Genomic DNA, 25,360 nt, shown 5'->3' with positions numbered 1-25,360 from the left:
GGTTTCTAAACAGTGGCATCCCTTAGCCTACTGGAGAGCAAGCCAGATGTGTGGTCAGCTTCTAGCCAGTGCTGACTCATCGTTCCTCTGCCTCTTAGTACTTGTGTGACCTGGGGCAAAGCAACTCAACCTTCCTGTCCTGCTTCTTCAGCCCTACCTCCTAGACTATGAGGAAACCTGAATGGCTTTAGGTATAACGCTTTTAGAGCATGGAAGCAAGTGCTATTTAAATGCTGGCTTTCCAGGTGGGATGTGTATCTCAGCTCAGTGATAGAGTACTTACCTAGCATACAGGAGTCCCTAGACTCCATCTGAGCACAAGTAAATGAAAGAATGTCTTTCTTCAATCACCACTGCAACCTCTTGAGATTCAAAAGAACGGTTATAGCCGGCAGTCAGCACGTAGAGTTAGACAAAGGAGTCTGGAAAAGGTATTGCCGTTAAGGTGAACATGACCAGCCCACCAGAATCTTTAGTTTCTTAAGACTGACACTGCCTGGCCTCACTTTTACAAAATCCCATCTGGCCCAGGAACAGCCTGAGCCACCTGTCCTCCCTCTTCTCTATACCTACTTTGGGAAACAGAATTTACAGTGTCCTGTACCTTCAATACAAGAGAGAGAAGTAGGTCACAGGAGCATATGAGGACTTGGGTCTCTAATGTTCCAATCTAGGGATAAAATAAGAAACTGAATGCAGTAAATTCTCAGGTAATTTTAGAAAGATAGTGAGAATAAGATGAGGCTCACACATTGTTTCTTCCATGGGCCACATACTATTTTGATGTCCTTAGTAAGCAGAACTTACCCTTGTGGGGATTTCTGCTTAAGGAAATTTCAGATTAAGAAAAAGGGAATTTTCTGGGCTTTGGTGGCACACACCTTTAGTGTGCACTTGAGAGTCAGAAGCAGGTGCATCTCTATGTTTGAGGCCATCCTAGTCTACATAGTTCCAGAATGGCCAGTGCTACACAGAGAAACCCCGTCTCCAAAAAAAAAAAAAAAAAAAAAAAAAAAAAAAAAAAAAAAAAAAAAAAAGAAGAAGAAGAAGAAGGAAGGAGAGAGAGAGAGAGAGGAACCAAAAGAAAAAGGAATTTGCCCACTACCCACCAGGTGGCTGGCTGAAGTTCACATGATCCTGAGGCCAGTGGCCTTAGTGCCACTGAGGTAGGTGTCCATAGGAGCCAGCCCCAGAGGTCAGGGGATCCAGTCCCCTGGGACAAAGGAAGGGTTCACCACTGCAGCTACATAGAAAATCAAGGGAAGACTTCAAAACATCAGTCAGTAAAATGCTTGCCTTGCAAGCATGAAGACCTAAAATCTGTCCCCAAACCTATGTTAGGGGGAAGGGAAACAAACAAAACACAGGTATGTGATGTGACATGTGCATGCAGTCCCAGTACGTGGGGAGGCAGCATCTGCAGGGCTCCCTGGGCCAGGAACACTACTTGGTGGATGCAGGCTAATGAGAGACTCTGTCTCAACAGACAAAATAGGTGGCTCCTGAGGAATGACACCAGAGGTTAACCTCTGTCTTCCATATGCACTTATGTATATGTACACACACACACACACACACACACACACACACACACACACACAACAAAGTTTGAGTCAAATCATAGGCAAAATAAAAATCAGACCCATAACAAAGCAAACTGATAGGAAACCTTTAAACTATACCTCGACTTGAAAGAGGGAGGAGAGCATAGCCTCAGTGACAAACAACATGGGGCTTAAACTTAGAAAGTTTGCCAGTGTTTAGTTTAGATATACCTAGACTACTAGGTGGTAGAAGGTCTTTCAGTCTAAATCTTCTTGCTGAGAACAGCTCCACTCTTAGGTTGCTATGTCTTAATCTGAGTCAAACCCCAACTCCATGTGACTAACCCACAGGGCATACTCAGATTCCCCCAAGAATGAGGCGGGAAATGGCCACTGGCCCTCTCCAGGACAGGGCAGGGCAGGAGGCAACCCAGAGGTATCCATCATTGGCTTCATCTTGGATTGTTTGTTCTTCCCTGAGGAACTAGGATCCTAAATATAGCCCATGTCTGAATTGGCAGATGTGGGGTTCATGCTTTACATAAGGGCCAAAATTAGCCTGTCATTTGGCACCTAAATAAAGCAGGCAGACTGCCTTCGTACCAACTTCGCAATTAGGAAAGACTGGAATGGTAGCACATTTTATTGGGTAAGAAACTCTTGTGTTGATGAGGTAACACTTGACAGCCTGAAGACTGAGCAGCACAGACCCATGAAGTCCCCAGGATGCCTCCTGGTCACAGACCTTCTCACTGTTTGTTTGTTTGGAAATAGTATCAAGTGTCCCAAGCTGGCCTCCAATTCTACTTAGCTGAGGTTGAACTTTACCTCTTGTACTGGGATTACGGGCATGTCCCACCTCGCCTGATTCATAAAGTGCAGAGGGTAGAACCTAGTACTCTGTGCACAATATGCAGGCAGTCCACCTTCAGCCCAATCTTCTCATTCCTGAGTTAAGGTCTGTGTTGTATCATGAGAACATTTCATAGAATCAGGGGAAATAAAGTGACTCAGTGGGTAAAGGTACTTGGCCACCAACCTAACAACCTGAATTCAATCCCTGTGACCCAAATAGTATAATGAGACAGCTGAGTCCTACAAGTTGTCCTCTGACCTCCATGTGTGCATGCTGGCATGTGCACACACATACACAGATAAAAGTGTAATAAAATATAAAAAGATAATAATCAATTACGCCCTAGAAATAACACTATGGAAGAACAGCAACAGTCACTCAGGTTTTTGCAAGGAAAAAAAGATCCACCCAGTGTGCCTGGAGCTAGGTTAGTAGAGGGACTCCCCAGGGGCTTCAGGAAGATGTTATAATCAATTACCACATCATAACACTGATGTATGATAATTACCGAGTGTTTCTCCTGAGATAGTGCAGCATTTGGCGGGGATGCCGTTCCTTCATGGTCCACTGCCTGATTAATATGCAAATAATAGGCTGATTGCATGATGAATGCAGAAAATGAGCCCGCTGATAACAGGCGCACTGAAGCAGGGAAATGATAAATTACTTTTACTGACTGTCCTACATTAAGTACCCTTTCCCAACAATCTCATCACAAATTAAGGAAAGCAGTATGGCAAGATTAGGAGGATGTGTAAAATAATGTACCATAATAGCTTTTCAAACAAAGATGTCTATAAGGAAAATGTCACCTGGTTCCTCATTGAGCCATTCACCTACCTGAATAGTCATTAAAAAACAGGAAGTAGCAAGCTACACCCATGTGTGCCACTGACTTCATTTAGCCATGGAACAGCCTCACTTGTTCAGCTCAGACTCATTACCTGCACGCTGGCCAAGTGGCTTTGTTATTGAATGAGGACAGGCTACTTGGGACAGATGCTTTTCCCTGCACAGGTGGACACAAAGCTCATTGCCCATGATGTGCCATGAGGAAGGAATTTCAGAGCTGCAGTCCCAGAAGGCCTAAGAAGGAAAGACTATTTTAGACCACCTTTTAACAATGTGTCAAGGCCAGTCTGGAGTATGTAGCCCTTCTCCAACAAAGCCCAGCGTTGGGCTGGGAACTCAAGTTTGATTCATAGAACCCACAGTTGAGGGTGAGTGGGGTTGCCAGGCACAATGGCACACACTTGTAGATACATAATCCCCAGCCTAGCCTACTTGGTTAGTTCCACACCTATGAGAGATCCTATCTCAAAAATCAAGGTGGGACTGGGAATACAGCTCAGAGGCAAAGCACTTGCCTAGCACATAAAAAGTCCTAAGTGTAATTCCCAGTACCACAAAGTGCCAAGGTGAATGGTGCCTAAGGAATGACACCAGAGATTATTCTCTGACCTTCACACACACAAACACACACACACACACACACACACACACACACACGCTCGAAAGTGATTAATCTTTGATTACAACAAAGCAATTTATCTTAAGTGTTTGTTTTTTCTCTGCAGTAAAGTATATTTAGACTATTTATGTGATGTGCATTTTCTCTTACCACACAAGGATTCACTGATAAGTGTTCATACGCACAACTGGCTCAGTAATAAGGTTATCAGAGGTAATTTGAAAGCCTTATTTCTAAATATATGGTCTATAGCAAGGTGAGCCCAGTCCCTGAAACAGGACCAACCGTGTCACCCAGTGTCACTCCCACAGTTCTATCAAGCCATGACTTTCCTTCTTGGCCTGATCTGTAACTTCAGCAGTGATTATGACATAGGGGCCCCAAACTCTGCTCAAAGACACATAGGGCTAAGGATGCAGCTCAGTTGGCAGAGCACACTTGAGGCCCTGGGTTCCAGTCCAGCGCCACAGAAAACAGGTATGGTGGTGCACAAATATAATCTCAGCACTGGGGAACTAGAGGCAAGAAGTTCAGGTATTTGAAGCCTGTCTGGTAGTACATGAGACCGTGACCCAAAACAACAATAAATGAAGGAAGGAGAGAAGGAAGGAGAGCCAGGTGTGGTGATACATGCAATAATCCCAGTACTCTGAAGCTATAGCAAGAGGCGTGAATTTGAGACCTGTTCTGCACAGAACTCCTAAGACCCCATTTCCTTTTAAGCAACTTACTCAGTGTAAAGGAGGAAAGGGGGGTTAAAAAGCATCCCTGGAAAAGTAGGGTGCAGTTGTACATGGGGCTAAATCTTAGGTGTTCCATTCTTCTGTCCTCTCCTAGGCTTGACTGTTCCTGACAGTCCCCAGTTTCAGCCTCAGGGCGACAGGTGCTCTTCTAGATCTCCCATCTTCACCCCAGAGTCTTTATTGATGGAACCTGCTGAGTGATATCTCTCTGCCACTTGGCCTCAAATGCTGTGATTTACAGGATGCTTTCTTTACACGCACACCCCAGCATCCAGCCTGCCTGGCACTCAGAGGTCTCACTACTCAGTGACAGTCAAGTGCCTCAGAAGTCAAAGCCGGGGACACATCAGCATTTAACTTGAATAACTCGATTTAATTGGACAGCCTTGCTTTGCTCATAAGGAATGTGAGCCTCCTGTATCATAAGAGTTGCTGATGCAAATTTTAAGTCGGTCCTGTCATTACACAGGAGCACACACACTAGCACCTACTGTGTGGCAGATATTTTATGTTCTCTTTTCATTATATTTCTATTTTAGCTTTATCTCTATGAGATTATGGTTGTGCACCACTATGTTAGCTTTCTGTGGTGCTGGGCCTCAGAAGTCTTCTGCCAACTGAGCTGTGTCCTCAGTCCCTTGTCTGAGCAGAGCTTGGGTCATAATCACTGCTGAAGTTACAGATCAGGCCTGGAACGCACTTGAAAGTCTGACATTCCCAACCTTGATCCTCCTGCCCCATCTGAGTACTGGGATTACAGGTGTGCCCTACCACACCTGTTTAGTGCCATGCTAGGTGGGAATGGAACCCAGGGCTTGGTGTGTATGCTAAGCAGATACTCTACCAACAGAGTTGCACCCTCAGCCTAGCTCTTCCCTTTCTACTATTTGAAAAGAAAGGGGGTTCTGGTAGGTTTCCTGAGACTTAAGGCCAGCAAGGTTGGTATGTTAATAAGTAGGCAAGGAGAGGGAGGGACCTGCTTGAGGCCTGCCATTGCCATCTGTTTGGCTGGATTTACCCAGAGGAAGTAGTCTGCCCAAAATTCCTTGGAAACTGGCTGGTGATATCAGAAGTTGGGATGTTTTTTCATGGTAGAAGACTGTGGGTCATCTCTGACACAACTGGTTACTTTTTCTTCCTTTGGTTTTTATTGTTTGTTTGTTAGTGAGGAAGTGTCCCAAGGCACAAGGAAAAGGGTGGGCACAGCAAGCTGGGACATGGATCAGAGTAGCCTGTATTTTGGTCCAAAACAACACTTGTATTAAAAAGAAGACACCTTGCATTTTCGGCTGGGCTTCCTGCCTCTTCTTCCAAGTGCTGAGATTAAAGAAAATACCTTGGATACCTGTAACTGTAGGAATTTTGGGGAGGTGCCAGGAGTTCTGTGAAAATCAGCTGCTTAGCACAAAGCCTAGGCACAGATGGGAAGCCACATACATTATAGTAGAGTCAGGACTCATTACCACATGGTCCATGCCTCACCCTGTAAACCACAGGGGCTGAGGAGAGTGTGCTTCTCATATTAAGTACAAAGGCCTAGTCTGTCTGGGAGACTGGATGCTCTCAGGTAGCATTGAGCACGCACATTTCCTTGGTTGTCCATAGCACTGTCCATCAATGGCTATAAGCTGGAAAGGGCCCCAGAGCCCTCCAGAGCTGCCAAAGTACCTGCTACACTTAAGATGTCCACACTGAGCTCCTTAGAACCTGCTGAACTGTTGCCCACAACTACTGAGGTTCTTGTCCCCTTCTGGTTTAGTCTTCCTTTCTCTAGCTAGGCCATACCACTCCCTTCTCCTGTAACCTGCTCCCTGAGTTCCCCACCTCATCCTTCCTCGTCTGTCATGAGAGTCACTTGAAGTTGCCTGGCCTGGCACTGGCTCAAAGTCTAAACTCTGGACATAATGAAAAGCGGTGCATCAGACCAGCCGCCAGTTAAATAATGTTTGGGTTCTTGTCAGAATGTCACAGAGTACCCTGTCATTTTGTTTCAGCAACTTGTCCTTCTGAACGCGCAGTTCGCCGTATGGCATGCCAGCAGTAAAAATGTCACTTGCAATAATTACTTTTTGGAGGAAATGCTTGCTGACTTCCTACCTTCAAGCTGTTTTTTACACAGTAGGGAGATAATCAAAAATGACTTCATCCTGACTGCTCAAATGAACACTAAATGGAATTTGGGTTATTACCGAGATAGAGGAGGGTTGGGCGTGGAAATTGCAGCAGCGGATCGGATAAACTGCAGAGCGATTTGTCTTGGAAAATTGGGGCGGATGTGTGTTTTCTATTGGCTTCTATTGAAAGCTTAAAGCAGCTGTTGTTTAGCCTGCTGTTTGGGGAATATAATATCTTTCATAATCCTTTTATGGCTCCCAAACACCTTGCGTATCTCTGCAGGCCCTGAGTCACTGTCCCTGCCCTCTGTGTTTCATAGCCAAGCTCCTCTTGCAAGATCCAAGATGCAACCTGGGCCTGCAGCATGCTAGACCAGTGCTTACCATGAACAATACCCCAACACCCTCTGAGCTTTTAAAGTATGCAAATTACCCCGTTAATTATCATAGGCCTAAGGCTGCTTAGATTGTTAAAAGGGATCTGTGGTTTTTGTTGTTGTTGTTGGGGAGGTCTGTCTACTTTCTCTCCAGTGCCTAGCAGAGTACATGACGCACATGACACAAAGTAGGTGCTTTAAAATGTGGGCAGAAAGGTCATCAAGATGGCTCAGCAGATAAAACACCTGCTTCCAAGATTGAGAAACTGAGTTTGATCTGCAGAACCCACATAGTAGGAGAAATCCAACTCTAAAGTTGTCCTCAGACCTTTACATGTGTGCCATAGTATGTGCACCCAAGCAAACAGATAGTGTTTTTAAAAAGAAATAAAACTTTAAAAACCAAAAATTTTAATGTGGATGAACAAAGTCAGCATGGTTTCACATAGCTTTAATGTCAGTACTCTGGAGGTAGAAGTGAAAGAATCATCTTAAGAATTTGAGGCCAAAAAAAAAAAAGAATTTGAGGCCAGCCTGGTCTACTTATGAGTTCTGGGCCAGACAGGGCTACATAGTAAGACCTTGTCCAAAAGAAAAAGAAAAAAGAAAAGAAAAAAATGGATAGATGGATAAAAGATGAAGATGGTGGGAATGGATTGATAGATGGACAGTGGGTGGCTGGATGGGGGCTGTGGATAATAGATAGGGTGGATGGGGCCAAGAGGTTGTCAGGTTGGTGGTAGGAGACAACATTATAGGTAGAAATGCAGTTTTCCATTCTGCTCTGACTCCTATCCTTGCTCTATCCAAGGATATCTGACCAGATAGAGCCAGCCAGTTCTCCAGCCTGCATTGTGGGCATGTGTCCAACCAGGGTTATTAGGAGACTGGAGCAAGACATCAGCCCAGGTCTCCAGCACACAGCTTCATGCATATGAAGTTTTTTTTTTTTTTTAAAGTGCCTTGAGCCCCTTCCCTGACCCTTGCCACTGACTTCTAGTGACTCATCACCATGTTTAAGATCTCTGCTGTTCACACACGTGTTGTAGAATCATTGCCCAGAAAGACAGGCCTCGAGCAGTCAGGCAGCACAGGGTGAACACTGAGCAACTGTGCAGGTGGCTTTGTAGGATGAGACATCTGAGTGTCCAGGTCACCTCTGCTGTGCATTGAAAGGTGGTCATGAGGATTGAGTGCATGAATTCCTTTCCATAAGCGTCACCCTGGCACCTGTGCACAGTAAACCTAGTCAGTGTCACTTCCATGGTGGCTGGTGTGACACATGATCACCAAGTAGGGTTTCCTTTTTGTTTGTTTTTGTGCATGTGCACACATGTACATGATTATATAGGGTTTGCATGCACATGGTACATGTCAAGGCCAGAGGTCAGTGACAAGTCTTCCTCTGTCTCTCTCCACCCTAATTTTTGAGACAGGGTTTCTCACTGGATCTGGAGCTTGCCAATTCAGCTAGGCTCACTGGCCTGGGAGCCCTAGGGCTCCGCTGTCTCCACCTCCCTAGGCCTGGTATTACAAGTACTTACCACTGTACTTGGGTTCTTGGTGTTCGTTTGTTTATGTGAGACTTGAAGGGTTGCTTTCCTGATTTGTTTTATATTTATTTATTTTTGTGTGACTGATATGTGTAGGTGCATGTGTGCATAAGGTGATCAAAGAGTAATCCTCAGATATCAGTTTTTTCCTCCCTGGGTCCCTCCCAGGGATCAAACACAGGTCATCAAGCTTGATGGCAAGTGCTCTTACCTGCTAAAAAAGTCATCTCACCAGTAGTGGTACCACACACCTTTAATCACAGCACTTGAGAGGCAGAGGTAGACGGATCCCTATGAGTTTGGGGCCAGCCTGTTATACAGAGAGAGTTCCAGGACAGGCTCCAAAGCTACAGAGAAACTCTGTCTCAAAAAAAAAAAAAAAAAAAAAAAAAAAAAAAAAAAAAAAAAAAAAAAAAAAAAAAAAAAAAAAAAAAGCTGTCTCAGGGATTGATGTGAGGTTTTCATACTTTCATGGTAGGCACTATACCAGCTGAGCCATTTCCTGCCTTGACTGATTTTCATTTAGGAGTTTTGGTTTGGTTTTTGTTGTTGTTGTTGTTGTTTTTTTTTTTTTAATGGATTCTTGCTACATAACCCCTGAAGGCCTGAAATTCAAGATCCTCCTGTGTTAACCTCCCTAGTACTGGGACTATAGGTGGTCACTACCACACTTAAGCTGGGGGAGGGGAGAGCATGTGTCCCACTTTGTCCCACAGCACCTCTGCAACAGTATGCCCCGTCTGAATGGTTCACTACACATCCTGCTATGCAGGGGACTCCAGACCTCATCCAGATCCTCCTACCACATATCTTTGAACCCCCCACACTGTCTCCTAAGTTGCTTTTTAGCCTGCCCTTCCAGCTTCCTGCCCCCAGCTCTCACAAAGACACAGCAATACCATGGAGCCAAAGAAGCCCTCAATTCAATCCCCAGCGCTGAATAAAGCAGGCATGGTAGGTCATACCTGTAATCCCAGATAGGTAGTGAGTTCAAGGCCAGTGGAAAACGCAAAGGAACGCTACACATGCTAGGTGCACACCTGTTAGGTGTTGCAGGCCTTGCATAGCCTATTGAGAACACAACTTCAAGAAGGACTAGCAGGCAACTGGAGCTGTTTGGTAAGACCTACCTCCCAGAGAGCCACCAGCCCTGTGCTGTCTACTAGCTGCAGGCAGCCAGGATTTTGACCTTGCTGTGGGTTAAAGGACACAAACCTAGGAGAAATCTGTTTATCATGCTTGGGAAGCCTGCTATTCTTGACAGTAGTCAGTGAATAAGATAGATGATCTACCCAATGGGCTCCCTCGCATGGGTGAATTTACAGTGCAATTTCTTCGCTGCTTCTGACATACAAACAGCATTTGCTAGGTTTTAGACCCTGTTGTCTGGTGACCCAAGGGTGAGAAGAGAGAAGAAATCTGATTTACAGGATTCATACTGCCTTAAAAATGGATTCAAGCCATTTCTGCCCCAACACTCATCTCTTTTACATGTCTCACAAGCAGTTTAGTTGTTTTCTTAACCTGATTTTTTTTCCATGCTGAGCACACAACTTTATGAGATAGTGGAACTTTGTACCAATTGAGGACATTACACAGACTTATTGGATTCAATTGTGGTTCCATTTCAAGTTTTGTTCTTTCTAGTCATTCATAAGATATTTGTGTTTTTTAATGTATATCCTACTCCCTGAATATAGGAAAGGTGTTAGTCCAAATATATAGAAAAAATTCTATGGGGAAATGGCTTAGTAGTAAAAGCATTTGCTGCATAAGTGTGAGGGCCTGAGTTCAAACCCCGAGCACCCATTTAAAAAGCCAACTGTTACTATGTGCCTAACATAGCCCCATGCACACTAGGACTTCCTGGCCTCCAGCCTAGCTCCAGGTACAGTGAGAACCTTGTATCAAGGGAATAAGGTAAAAGGTGGTAGAACAGGATACCTGACCTCCTCCTCTGGTCTCTGTATGGGCGTGTATATCTGCACATAAAGTCTTTGCTGTTATGTTTTAGTCAAATAACAGTTTCCTTTTTTGTTCTTTGTCTGGTTGTGTATTGGTTTGGTTTTTGGCGTAACCATAAATGTAATTCGAGGCACTCAACATGCTCAGCAGCAGGTGCTTTGCCACTACACCACATCCCTAGCCCAGGCAGCAACAGTATTTTTGGCTACCTGAAGCTGTGCTGATAATGCTACTGAGGGACTTGTCACAGCTTAAAGGAGCTGCAAACAAGAGAAGGCACAGAATATTCTGCCTTTGGACTCTGGCCAACATCACCAGTCACTCATCTATTAGCCACTGGCAGGATTAGCTATAAATTAGAGCTTTATGTTGAATAGAGACCTTCTTAGGGAAAAAAAAAGTACATTTCAATACAATTATCATCACTCAGACACCTTGCCTGACCCCTCCTACATGGCCTTATGATATGTCAGCCTCAGTGGAAATGAGGAAAGGTGTGCCAAACACTGAATAAGGCCAAAGACAGATTGGGTCTTGTGGATAAGAGTCATTCTCATTTCCTTCTTGATGTTCTCTTGTGTCCTTGGAAATTAAGATATGACCAGTCTTGGTTCTAAATATCCCCCCCCCCCAAACCAGCTCAAGGCAATATGCCAGATTTTACAGGTGATGCTACTAAAGAGAGGTAGGGGGGTTGCTCCTGTGTTTATTTTCTTGTTACTATGACAAGATGCCTGACAGAAGCCACTTAAGGACAGAAAGCTTCTGGCTCATGGATTGAGAGGACGGACACTACCTGTCCTTGCAGAGAAGTCATGACAGTAAGAGCTTCAGCGGTTCGTCACATTGCATCTGTAGTCAGGAAGCAGAGAGACGGATGCTGGTGCTCAGCTCACTTTCTCCTTTCTGTTCAGTCCAATAGCCCAGCCCATGGAATGGAATTGTCCACATAGCCCTCACAGTCATCTCCGAGACTGGCCTTCAGTGATTCTTCATCCTCTCACACTGGCCATATTAACCATCACACTCAGCCAGAAGGAAGGTGTAGCACTTCCCGCTGGGCACCGTCAGTACCCACCCCCTAACAAGACACAGACTTTTCTAAAGCAAGAAACATGCAATGCCTGATGGTCTCCACACCTTTCTGGTGCCAGTACAGTATGGTCTAAATGATCAAAGAGCACAGTTTTCTAAAAATAGGACCACCAAGCCCCTAGGTTGGTGCAGAGCAGGCATGCCACCTTTCTTTGGTATCCTTCTTCCGCTAGCCTCAGCACCTCTGATAGTCTCATAGAAAAGCAATCTGATCCCAGGACTTAAGTCTCCTTGGACCACCACAGAGACCAACAGCTGAGGCATTGGGTCAAGAGTGTACTGCCTATATATATAGGAAGAGTGCACCAGATCTCATTAAAGATGGTTGTGAGCCACCATGTGGTTTCTGGGAATTAAACTCAGGACCTCTGGAAGAACAGCCAGTGTTCTTAACCACTGAGCCATCTCCCCAACCCTCAAGAGTCTTTGTAATCATATGACCATCTAGCCTCATAGGCAACCCTCACCTAAAATGATCTGTCCACACTTATATATTCACGTAGAAACCAGAGGACAATTTTGGTTCTCATTCCATAGGCACCATCCACCTTGTTTTTTGAGAAAGTGTCTCTCACTAGCCTGAATCTCACTGAGTACAGCAAGATGAATAAGCAGTGAGCCTTAGGGCAGCCTGTCTCTGCCTCCCCAGTGCTGGGATTACAACTATACACTACCATGCCTGTCTTTTTAACTTGGGTTCTAGGGATAGAGCTTAGATCCATCCCCATGCCTACAAGGGCAAGCACTTCACCTACTGAGCTATCTCTCCACCTCCTGTTCATATATTTTTGTTCTGGAAAATATAGAAGAAATAATCACATATATTAAACTCAACCCTCAGTCCCTCTGAATTACCAGAATCATGGGGTTTGATTAGAACAAATCATAGCAGTCATAATGACATTTTTTTAGCAAAATGCCCTGATATTAAGCCTTCAGAAACCTTTTATTTGAACCTTTAGTTGATTTTTTTTCTTTGTTGTGTTATTTTTATTCCTTTAATGCAGACAATTATAGGTTACACTTAATGAAAGAACTATAGAGTAACAGACAGTCCTGAGGACTACCACACGTTACCCTTCTGGAACAGGGGATTTAATTAACATTTCCTAAGTAAGTAAAGTCAGTTATGTGGTGAAAGATGACTGTTTTCAGCAGCCATTCTTGTTGTGTTTAATTCTAGAAAGCACTCCAAAGACCTCTGCCAGCTGTAGCCCTGCCCCTGAGTCCCCAATGAGTTCCAGCGAATCCGTGAAGAGTCTCACTGAACTGGTCCAGCAGCCCTGTCCTGCCATTGAGACCAGTAAAGAAGGCAAACCGCCAGAACCCAGCGACCCGCCAGTCTCAGACTCCCAACCCACAACACCGCTGCCTCTCTCTGGACACTCAGCCCTCAGCATCCAAGAATTAGTAGCCATGTCTCCCGAGCTGGACACCTACGGCATAACCAAGAGGGTCAAAGAGGTGCTGACGGACAACAACCTCGGTAGGTCCCCATTGCCGGGTCACCAGTCATCCAGTCATTTCCTGTTTGAAGCCTTGAAAGTGTAAGGGAAGGGGCTGCAGGCTGAGCTAATCAAAAACTCTAAAATCTCCATATTCAAGTTTTTTTTACTTACCACACAGAGTTGTTATATACAAAGCTCACAGAAGAAATTTAAAACAGAAATCTCATAATATTAATATTTTGATTTTGTACTGGGCTACATTGATAACTGTCAACCTACATGTTGGACATGCATACTTTAAAGAACCTGGTCCCAGGGTGTGACTCAGAGGCAGAGCATTTGCCTAAAATTGCCCAATAAGGGACCTGGGAGATGTAGCTCAGTGGTAGAGCACCTGCCTAGGATCCCCAAGTGAGGTGCTGGGGGTGTGGCTTAATGGTAGACCACCTGTCTAGAATATTTGAGACCCTGGGTTCCATAAAAACAAACAAAATATGAAATATATTACAGTGTGAATTCTAGCCTGCTCACTAGAGTACAAGAACCATAGGAGTCAATCCAGGCCTACTCCCAACGTACCTTAGAAGACAGCCTATAAGCCAGAGCAGATCAGGTGGCCCATAGACACCTCTTATTTTAGGACATGCCCTGAAGAGCCTAAATTCATAATGGATTTCAGAATGGATCAGCTCAACCCTGTAGCATTAGGTCACTTCATGGGCATCAAAAAACAAGGTCCACCCGTTTTTCCTAAATGTGCCTGCTGTGGGGCAAGATGTGTGCCCTGTAAGCCACCCCCTCAGTGATGCTGGCTTGATTCTGACTATCACAGGCTGGTGACTCTTAGTAGCTGTGAGGTACCTACCTGGAAGCTTGAAGCCATCTCATTCTGCTACTGTTAGCTCTCTTGCTTTGCAGTACTAAGTTGGTCACCCTCTAATGGTGTCAACCATAGGTCATGTGCCTTGTACATGCTGTAACTAACTTGGGCTCTGCCTGAAGTGGTTTTATGAGGCTCTCTTGTTGCTGAATAGGAGCTGCTGTGGCCCTAAGAATATTAGGAATCTTGTCATTGTTATGTTATCATGCCTCCTCAGAGTTATATTGATCAGTCAGGCCTTCCTGGGCAGGCATGGCAAGAAAAACATCTGCTTCTCTATGAGTCCCAAGTGAAAATGTCGATGAAATGAGCACACTGAGACAGCCTCACAGAATGACTGGAACTGTACAGCAATTTTTGGGAGAGCTGCATGTCTTACCTTCCCCAGGATAGAATAAGACAAGAGGAACATTGCAGTTGAGGCTGGAGAGACAGCTCAGTCTGTAAAGTTCTTGCCATGCAGCATGGAGTTCGATTCCTAAAAACCATGTAAAAAATGCCAAGCATTGAGCCAGACGGTGGTAGCTCACACCTTAATCCCAGCACTCAGGAGGCAGAGGCAGGCGGATCTCTGTTAGTTCGAGGCCAGCCTGGTCTACAGAGTGAGTTCTAGGGTGGTTATATAGAGGAACCCTGTCTCAGAAATCAAAAACAAAAAAAAAAAAATATTTTTAATCCTTGTGTGAGGGAGGCAGGGACAGCAGGATCCTTGAAGTTCACTAGCCAGCTAGTAACCTAGCTGAAGTCCAGGCCAGTGAAAGAACTATCTTAAAAATACAGGGTGAAAGCCAGAAAAATAGCTCATGGGTAAAGGCACTTGCTGTCAAACCTAATGACCTAAGTTCAATCCCTGAAGCCCACAGAGTAGAATAGAAAACCTACTCTTACAAGTTATCCTCTGGCTGATGCGCGCGTGCGTGCGCACGCGCACACAAACACACACACACACACCTAGATAAATAAATGTAAAAGAAAAAATTTAAATGAAGGTAGACTATGCCTAAGGAATGACACTGAAATTGTCCTCTGGCTGCCACATGTGCACATATACACACACAAGTTGCTACTGAGTTTCAGTGAAGTCTGCCAGTGACTTACAGTCTAGAATCAGGCCCAACCATCCTCTTGTTCCCCTGTGTCACATTTATGTCCCCTATGTGCAATGTATTGTCCAAAACAGAACACAGGAAAAAGAAACATCCACTGGGAACAATTGTTATCATTCATTCATAAAAAAAATGAAAATTTAGCTGCTGATTTGAGAACAGCCCAAAGCCCATATGTTCATCGGTTATTGAAATGTGGAAGGATTCCTACACTTGAGTCATCCCCTTCTTCACAGACTTGTCACAAGTCCAAGGAAGCAGGCCGATTACTCCTGCTACCCACTCCCAGTTAGAAAGCATCCTTCCATGTAAACACTGAGAATAGCAGAAAAAAAAAAATCTGCTTTCAAACCACCAAGTTGTAAGATCACAGTTTGGAAGTGACAAACACTGGAGCCTCCTCCTTGGCATCACTAACCAGCTTCCATTCCTACTGGAAAGTTAGTTGGCTTATATCACATGCAGCTAGAGCAGTACTCTGCTGGCCTACAGCACTTCCAAGTGCTACATAGGACCAATTAATAACCTTAAAAAACTTCCAAGAAAGCCTGTAGCCCATCACCTGGGCTTAGCAATCAGAAGTAGTCCCCCTTGGTGACTCTTAAGGCTTCTGGAGAAAGTTATCTGCCTTCCTACAAGACCCTGGATGTAGTTGTGGTCACAGAGTGGTCAGCATCAAGCTGCATCAGGCAACAGAGTTGCCTCAGCCTCCCAAGTGCTAGAATTACAAGTGTGTATGGAAGCTTTTCCGAAAGCATAGTCATTTGTCAATACAGGTAGAATGCAAGTGTATTCTAATTCCCTTGCCAGTGAAACTGTTAGAAGACAAGTGAAAGAAATGTTTCAGTACTGAAGTCCTAGGTCCGAGGGGGAACACCTACCTAGAATCCCCCAGTAAGAGACAGTAGCTTAGTAATAGACTACTCAACTTCCATGTACAAAGCCCTAGGTTCCTTCTCCAGCCTATAAAAACTAAAGAAAAATGTTTCTACAAAATGTTGCTGTAGGCCAGGCCTCCACAGTCCAGACTATGGGCCACTGAACCATGTGTCTAGCTCAGGTTCTGGGCACCTGCTTGCCCCTGTCTGTCAGTGACCATCTCTCGCATCTGCTTTCCAGGTCAGCGCTTATTTGGGGAGACCATCCTGGGGCTCACCCAGGGCTCTGTCTCCGACCTCCTTGCCCGCCCAAAGCCCTGGCATAAGCTCAGTCTGAAAGGACGAGAGCCCTTTGTCCGCATGCAACTATGGCTGAACGACCCCAACAACGTGGAGAAGCTGATGGACATGAAGCGGATGGAGAAGAAAGGTACCTGCCCACCTTCTGCCACCCAGGCACCATCATTCCCACACATCCTTCCTGGAAGCCTTTCCACAGAGATGGAGGGACATGGGTCCCTCATCCTGATCAGGACTCTGTAAAGCAGGGCACCTTAGTTTAGGCGAGTACAGCCAATGAGTAGTAGCTCAAAGGACAAGGGAGACTTGTCCCTCTTTGGGGCCAAGAGTCTATAAATAAAGATCTTGTGACCCTTGAGCATATCACAGTCTGTGGTAATGGCTCATTTGCTGGCTGCCTTTTAGCTCACTTATTACATCTGTTACATCATCTTCTGTGTGTGCCTCAGGCTAGAGGCTTGTGAAGATGGGGAAGAGCTCATTAAGATATGTGTATTGATGGGCTGGGATTGTAACTAGTTTATAGAATGCTTACTGGGCATGTAGAAGGCCTGGGTTCAACCTCCAGTACTGGGGGAAATACAAGAAAGAAAGTACTTGAACCAGACATGATAGTACATACCTGTAAAGAGGAGGCTGGGGCTATCTATAGCCTGGGTGGTAGAGTACTCTCCTAGCTTGTAGAAAGCCCTGGGTTCTGTCCCTGACCCTGGAAAGCTGGGAGAAGAGCTGCCATTGCTGGTACCATTATGTCAAAGGTCTGCCACACTGGGACCTCAGGATGCCTCTTACCTATCAGCAGTGTGCTCTCCACCCATCAAGGGCCACTTCAACTGGACATGGCCCATCCTAAGGTGTGATTCAGGCCATAGCCTCCAGGGTAGCTCCAGGCAACACCACATACTTGGAAAGCCTAGTGACTTGCCAATTTTTTAATTTACTGTATTAAATTTCATGCAAAAAAAAAAAAACACACACAGAGAATGCTATGAAGAAACAATAGACAAGCCAGGAATAGGGCATGGGAGGCTGAGACAGGAGCATAGGCTATAGCCCAGTTCTTAGCATGCACACAGCCCTGGGTTTCATCCCTAACATTCTGGAAATAAAGACAGGAGGATCAGGAGTTTAAGGTCATCTTTGCTACACAGTAAGCCTGAGGAAATCTTATCGAGAAGGGAAGAGGATAGTTCAAGACCTATCAGAACTACTCTACAGAGTGAGTAGACCAGACTGAGCAACTTAGTGAGACCCTAGCTCAAGAATAAGAAATCAAGCAAAAGAAGCTAATAAACAGTGCTGCTGAGTTCAAACAGTTTCCAGTACTTACCCAGATAGTATTAAATGTCCCACTCCTGTCAAAGCCAAGACCAGCCACCGCAGACGTTTACAAGAGGCTCTTTTATCGCCTCTTCCCCTTCCCCACCCCAGATTAGATACTCCAGGCTTTCCATGCCTCCAGCTTCTTCCACGTGGGCTCTGGTGCCATCTTGTGTCACAAAAGTGATACTGTCTTCATGGAGCCCACACCTTGGGGCATCCAAGGTCCCTAAAATGGCTATTAAGCCATTTACTGGAGCTACTAGATAGGGAAGCCTTCACTAACCTTCTCAGGCAACTGGGCACCTGACCTGTCAGTAACACAGTAGGTGCTACTGCTTGGTCCTCCCCTTGGTGCCTGTGATAACTGTCACTTCCTGAGTATCTAGGATAGTGGTTCTCAATTTTACGAATGCTGCAACCCTTAAATACAGTTCCTCATGCTGTAGTGACCCCTCCAGCATAAAATTATTTTTGTTGCTACTTCATACCTGTAATTTTGCTACTGTTACGAACCATAATGTAAATATCTGTGTTTTCTGATGGTCTTAAGTGACCCCTGTGAAAGGGTCACTCCACCCCCAGAGAAGTTGTGACCCACAGGTTGAGAACTGTTAGTCTAGAGGTTGGCTCTCCTCACCTCACCACCCCTCTCTTCCCTTCTCCATCTCTTTCTCATATATATGACAGTCTCTTGTAGCCAAAAGTGACCTTGAACTCCTGATCATACCCCCCCCCAATTTATTAGGTAGCCCAGGCTATCCTGGATTCTTAGTGGTCCTGCCTCAGCTTTTGGAGTGCTGGGATTAGAGACACCCACCACCACATCTGGCTTATGCAGTGCTGGGAATAGAATCCTCTACTGATCTCCATCCATAGCCCCCAGGATGTACCTTCCAATAGTTTCCTGGTGATAAAATAGTAGGTAGAGTTCAGTAGCTACCTAGCATAAAGCTCTCTTCTTGCAACCAAGGACGATGAAAATACCAACTTCTCCAGAGAACAAGAGTTAGAAACAGAAGAAGCAGTCAGGCAGTTATGCAGAAAGTGAGAATGATTAACTTGTATTCTGTTAAAAATGTCAGGTATGGAGACACATATCTATAATCCCAGCACTCCATTAACTGAGTCAGAAGGACCATAAATTCCAGACCACCCTAGGCTACAAATGATAACCAGGACTAGATATTGAGAGAAATGGAGATGGCTCAGTCAATAAAGTGCTTCATTGCAAGCAAGAGGACCTGAGTTTCAGCCCTGGAACACACTTTATTTAAAAAATAAAAATAAAGTGGGGTATGTTGTCACACCTGCTTTTAATCCCAACAGGAAGGCATAGGCAGATGGATCTCTGCAGTTCAAGGCCAGCCTGGTCTACATAGCAACACAGTAAATTCCAAGACAACCAGGGCTATATAGAAAAACCTTGTCCTTTAAAAAAAAAAAAAAAAATGACAGGCATGTACTTGTGATTTCAACACAAGGGAGTCAGAAAGACAAGTGGATCCTAGGGGCTCCTTGGCAAGCCATCATAACTTATTCAATGAGTGCCAGACCCATGAGAGACTCTGTCTCAAAACTAAAAGAAAGGGAGGGCTGAAGAAGCAGCTCGGTGCCTGAGAGCACTTGCTGCTCTTAAAAAGGACCTCATTCGGTTCCCAGCAACCTTATGGCTGACACCTGTAACCCAGGACCCATGGAATTTGACATCTCTAGCACTGCACATGCTACATACTGCCCCACCCTGTCTCACCCACACATGCACATAATTTAAAAGGGATTAGGGTGGATGACACCTGAGGAACATTGTTGGAGGTTGTCCTCTGGCCTCCACACGTGTTATGTACACATGTGCATACACACACATGGCAGGAGTGGGGAGATGAGCAGTGTGACCAATTCCTTGCTAAAGCAATCACAGTGGTTTGGGCTCTGTCTGCATAACAGAGGCACACAACAGAGAGCCCACACAGCATCCCAGGACCTCAATTCCACCACTGCGCTTCCCCCGTATACCTACATGTTCATTCAGGGTACACCTTAAGCAAGATCTCATCCTCCGGATCCACCGCCATCCTGTCTTCATATATGAAAAACTCCTGTCTGCACCATCTGTCAATCACTTTACATTTTCACAAGCCAATGGCTTTTGACCATGCCCTTGTCCTGTCAGCCAGGAAATGTCCCACATGGATGATCTTTCTTTTCAGTCCAGCACCCAGGTATCAAGTTCTTAGACCTCCTCCTCAACTTTGGCCTGACTTTGTTACCAAACCAAATTCTTCCACCTTCCAGATCCTAAACAGACTCCTGATTCCCCAGCCATCCTATATCCTGCCTTTATTTCTCTTCTTGCTCCACTTACCCAGGATGGGTCCCCTGGATTTCTGGCATCCCCTTCTGCTTCTCTGGTTATGGTCCTCTTCTCGCCTAGTATCTTCCACTCCTCCAACCCTGAGTACCCCTGCTATCGTTGCGCTCCAGGCACACTCCTCTGTCCCCCGTAGGCTGCTAAGTGCCTCTGGACTACCTCTAACAGACTACTGCCTTTAACTTCTGTGGGGTCCTCAGTGTTACTCCACATACCTGATGGCCCTCCCCATAGCCTCCTACAGAAAGACATCAGTGGTACTACCATTATCCCATGACCCGATCGCTGTTTCCAACTGTCCTTCCGATTCCAGGCTCAGGATCCTGCCTCAGTCTAGCCATCTGGGTTCCTCTCCAATGCTTTCTCCATTGCCTCTCTCCTCCACTTAGAATTTGTTCCTTATCTTTGTGAGGAACAGTTTGGGACGGAACTCAGAGGCAGTGTGCAGTAAGTTTATTTTCTACCACAGAGCCACACTCATGTCACTCACTAAAAAGTCACTCCTAGCCCTGCACTTACCCTCTAGAAGTCACGTCTTTGCTTTTCATTTCTTCTTTCCTCCTTTCTTTCTTCCCCTCCTCTCCTCCCTCCCTCCCTTCCTTGTTTTTAAGACTAGGTCTTACTGTGTAACCCCTCATGAACCTGAACTGACAAAAATTCTTCCACCTCAGGCTCCCCAGAGCAATTGCCTATGTTTGTAGTTCAGCCTCCCAACACAGATAGCAACTTCACTGGCCACCCTTGCTTCCTTCCTTCCTGCCCAATACCATGTATCCTCTTGTGTTCTATGGGTTTTATTTTCCCCCATATTTACCAAGTACAAAGTCCAGTCTAGTCCTTCCTAACATTCCTCCCTGTGGTGCTAGATGCTGTTGTCAGTCCGTCCCCTCAAGGTTCTTGAGCCCTTTCTATAGGACCACTAGCCCCTGACTGTCCCTCTGGGCCCTTTTTGGCTTCTCCTTGGAAATCTCCTGTGGTGATGTGCTGATGTGCTGGTGTTGTAAGGAGGAGGAGCGGGCTGCGTTCCCAGCGGCCAGCTAGCTTAACCCCTGAAATAACCACATGGAAATTGTATTAATTAAATTGCTGCCTGGCCATTAGTTCTAGCCTCTTATTGGCTAACTCTCACATCTTGATTAACCCATTTCCATTAATGTGTATCGCCACTTGACTATGGCTTACCAGCATGAGTCTAACCAGTCATCTTGGGCAGGAGAATCATGGCGTCTGCCACACTTCCCTTTTTCCCAGCATTCTGTTCTGTCTACTCCGCCCACCTAAGGGCTGCCCTATCAAAAGGCCAAGGCAGTTTTCTTTATTCAATCAATGAAAGCAACACATAGAAAGAAGACCCTCCTACACCATGCTGGGGTCTGTTAGGGTTCCATTTTGATATTACCTTTATCTCAGTCATTGGCTTTCATTATTATTGTCTTCCTTCCCCTTTCTTCCTTTTCTCTCTTTCTTTTCTTTCTTTCTTTCTTTCTTTCTTTCTTTCTTTCTTTCTTTTCCCTACTCTTTTTCTCTTGTCAGGGTCTTACATAGTCCAGGCCAAATATAACTTGAACACCTACCTAATTCTCCTGCCTCCACTTGTCAAGTGCTAGGATTATAAGCATTCACCACCTCAGTTTAGATTTCCATTTTCTTTTTGTGTTTGTTTTGTTTTTTAAAACTTTATTTGTTTGTTTATTATATGTACAGTGTTAGTCTGCATGTATGCCTGCTTGCCAGAAGAGGGCACCAGATCTCATTACAGATGGTTGTGAGCCACCATGTGGTTTGAACTCAGGACCTCTGGAAGAGCAGCCAGTGCTCATAACCTCTGAGCCATCTCCCCAGGCAGTTAGTCGTCTACTGTCTTCTATGCCAGAGCCTATATTTTCTAGATGAACCAACATCATCCTTCAAGATGACCTTGGAATATCCTCTCTTGGAAAGTCTCTCAGCCCTTTCCAAGCTTTGTCCAGTGACCTCCATTAGTGCCCCTCTCAGGTACCCCAAGTGTCCCTGTCACCAGTTTATTCATCAAGCTGGATCTTTCCGCAGCCCTTAACTAACTGTCAGGTTGCCAGAGATAGCTGGGACCTCACATGACATCAGAGTGAGCCTCAGTATCTGCTGAGGACAGACAGTATGGTTCCACTGCAGGGTGTTATTAGAGGTGGTGTTAGATTTAGTTTTGAGTGCTAGGGCTCAAACCCAGGGTATCATATATGCTAAACAATCACTCTACCCCTGAGCTACACCCCAGCTATTTTGTTTTTGTCTTTTTTTCACACTACATCTCAGTATGTAGCCCAGACTGGCCTCAAACTCATGATCCTCCTTCCTTAGCTTCCTCACTGTTGGGACTGCATATGTTGTCCCACCATACTCAGCCTACAGGTTTTTCAGCATCCTGCTCTGTTCCCAGAGCTGAGGCTTTGAACTGGTTTTCAAGCTATCCCTAAGTTCACCTGCTCACTTTCTCTCCCTACAGCCTACATGAAGCGGCGACACAGCTCTGTCAGTGACAGCCAGCCCTGTGAGCCCCCCTCTGTGGGCATTGACTACAGTCAAGGCGCTAGCCCTCAGCCACAACACCAGCTAAAGAAACCTCGAGTGGTGCTGGCGCCCGAGGAGAAAGAAGCGCTGAAGCGAGCATATCAGCAGAAGCCATATCCGTCACCAAAAACAATCGAGGAGCTTGCCACACAACTCAACCTGAAGACCAGCACCGTCATCAACTGGTTCCATAATTACAGGTAGAGCCCTATCAAGAGCTCCAAAGCCTAGACCATGAGAACACACCCAACAGAGCACAGTGTGGCCCTTGGTTCTGAAGGCAGACCCAAGGCCAAAACATTGTTCAGTGTGAACAGCTGGGTAAAGAGGCTACAGTTCCTCTGGGAACTGAGGAAACTTTATTATTGTGCATGTGCATGCATTTGTGCATGCTTGTGTTGACTGAAGGTCAGAGGACAACTCTCAGGTTTCAGTTCTCTCCACCGCCTTATGGGCTTCTGGAGTGGAACTCAGTTTGTCAGATATATGTGCAGAGTGCCTCTATCTGTTGCTATCTCTATTTCTATATGCCTACCATCTTGCCAGTGGTAGCATCATCACTTCAGACAGTGTCTTACTACATAGCCTTGTTTGGCCTAGAATTTGCTACATAGGCCAGGATGGCCTCAAACCCAGAGATCTACCTTACCTCCCAAGAACTGAAGTCAAGAGTCTGTACCACCACATCCAGCCCTAAGGGTCTTTTTTTTAAAGCTAGGAATTGGTAGGATGTCTCAGCAGGTAAAGATGCCTACCACCAAGCTGACTACCTAAACTTGATCCTTGGCCCCACACACAGAAGGAAAGAACTGACTCTTCTTGCAAGCCGTCCAGACTTTCACACATGGCATGTGGCTTTGCCACACGTACCTCAAACACACATACAAAGAGAAAATAAACCATGAACAGATAATTGAGAATTGGCCTAGGTTCCGGTGTGACTTGGCAATAGAGCTCTTGTCTAAAATCCAGTGAGGAGCTGGGGGTGTGGCACAGTGGTACAGCCCTTGCCTAGCATGGACAAGACCTTGTTTAAATCCCCTATGCCTCCCAAACATTCTTTTCTGTACAGCTTTTCTAGAAATTAGCTCTGAGGTTGCAGTGGTATAGCTGCTGAGTAGAAGGCCCTGCATTCTGTCACTTACACTCAAGAAAATAAGCTAAAATTTAGAAGATAATGCCAGGCATGGTGCTGCACACCTTTAACCCCAGTATCTAGAAAACAGAAGGGTGGAAAGTTTGAGTCTAGTCTGGGATACAGAGTAAGACCCTATCTCCAAAAGTAAATAGATAAGTGTATACCCTCCAACCAGTACTCAAGCTCCAGATCACTAGTTGTATTTTACCAAGAAAAGTCCTATACACCTACTAAGGAGGCTGGTGTATAAGGTCAGAGATCCTGTACTACCCTTTTGCCACATCCAGCCCATTCACCTCTGCCTTCTCTTACTCCAAAGGTCCTGTAAGAATTTGCATGGTGGTACACACTTGTAAACCTAACTCGGGAGGCTGAGGTAGTAGTTCTAGCCCAACCTGGCCTAGATACTAAAGCCTTGTCTGAGAAAGAAAGAAGCTTGAGAGCAAACAAACTCAAAAGCCCACACTTATTTATCTAAGTTGTGTAGCTAGTAATTGGCAGAGACATACTTGCATGCAATTTATAAGATTTAGCTTAGCTACCCATTTAACCTGTCATCTCCTGACTGGGCAGAACAGAACTGGGTGCTCACCCCACTGGTATCCTTGATGTCACAAGGCTTGAAAATCGATTATGAGCAGAGCCACCTTCCCATCACAGCACCAGGGACTGGGCCTCCAGTTTCCAAGTTCCTGAAACTACCCTAGGAAAGCTATTATGCCTGGATCTTCCTGGGGACCTATCAGAACCTCACAGCTCTAAGGACTTCAGGACAGGGACTGTAGAGATGCTCAGCAGTAGAGCACTGGCTGCTCCTCCAGAGGACCCAGGTTCAGATCCTAGCACCCACATGGTGGCTCATAGCCATCTGTGACTCCAGTTCCTGGGGATCTAACACTCTCTTCTGGCCTCCATGGGCACCAGGCATGCATGTGGTACACATACATACATGTAGGTAACACACAAGAAAATGTAATTTAAAAAGCTGGGCAAAGTGGCCTTTAATACTGGGGAGGCAGAGGTAAGTGGAGTTCTATGAGTTAAGACCAATCTGGTCTCCATAGTAAGTTACAAGACAGCCAGAGCAGTGTAGAGAGACCCATTCTCAATAAATAAACAAATGAATGAATGAACTTTTAGGATGAGGTTCTGATTTCACTCTAGCAAAAACATTTAACTATGGACCAGGTAAACAACTGCCCCAAGGTTCTCATATGTTTAGCCAAACCACATCCCCTCAATCAAGCCTAAGACAGGTCTATAACCTCAGCTATTCAGGAAGATAATGAAAGAAGGTTTACAGTTTAAGGCCAGCCTGGGCTACAGAGTAAGTTCAATGGAAACTTGGAAAGACCGTGTCTTAAAATTTAAAAGTCCGTAGGGTAGTAGTGGCGCATGCCTTTAATCCCAGCCCTCAGGAGACAGAGGCAGGCAGATCTCTGAGAGTTCGAGGCCAGCCTAGTCTACAGAGCGAGTTCCAGGACAACTAAAACTGTTATACAGAGAAACTTAGTTAAGCCAGGCATGGTGGCCTTTGGGAGGCAGGGGCCAGCAGATCTCTGAGTTTGAGGCTATCCTGGTCTACATAGTGACTTCCAGAACAGCCAGAGCTATATAGTGAGACCCTATCTCAAAGAAAAAGTAAATATATATA

General features: G+C 45.4%; 1 protein-coding gene across 16 annotated transcripts in view; it reads left to right on the top strand.

Annotated features, from left to right (window-relative positions):
* Positions 1 to 25,360, top strand: part of Cux1 (cut like homeobox 1) — a 348,081-nt gene that overhangs the window by 295,169 nt on the left and 27,552 nt on the right. For 11 of the 16 annotated variants that reach the window (XM_050127924.1, XM_050127927.1, XM_050127931.1 and 8 more), the window contains 3 exons: positions 12,902 to 13,204; positions 16,272 to 16,460; positions 22,504 to 22,768. The exons of the other annotated variants lie outside the window; for them this stretch is intronic. In XM_050127924.1, the coding sequence (XP_049983881.1) occupies positions 12,902 to 13,204; positions 16,272 to 16,460; positions 22,504 to 22,768 (757 nt within the window). The remainder of the gene's footprint in view (positions 1 to 12,901; positions 13,205 to 16,271; positions 16,461 to 22,503; positions 22,769 to 25,360) is intronic. 16 annotated transcript variants of the gene reach the window in all.

This window comes from Alexandromys fortis, unplaced genomic scaffold, assembly GCF_014885135.2.
Source record: "Alexandromys fortis isolate MF-2015 unplaced genomic scaffold, M_Fortis_MF-2015_v1.1 scaffold_291, whole genome shotgun sequence".
NCBI classification, from domain to species: domain Eukaryota; kingdom Metazoa; phylum Chordata; class Mammalia; order Rodentia; family Cricetidae; genus Alexandromys; species Alexandromys fortis.
Note: the sequence above shows the minus strand (reverse complement) of the source record. Positions and strands in the feature narration are given on the sequence as shown.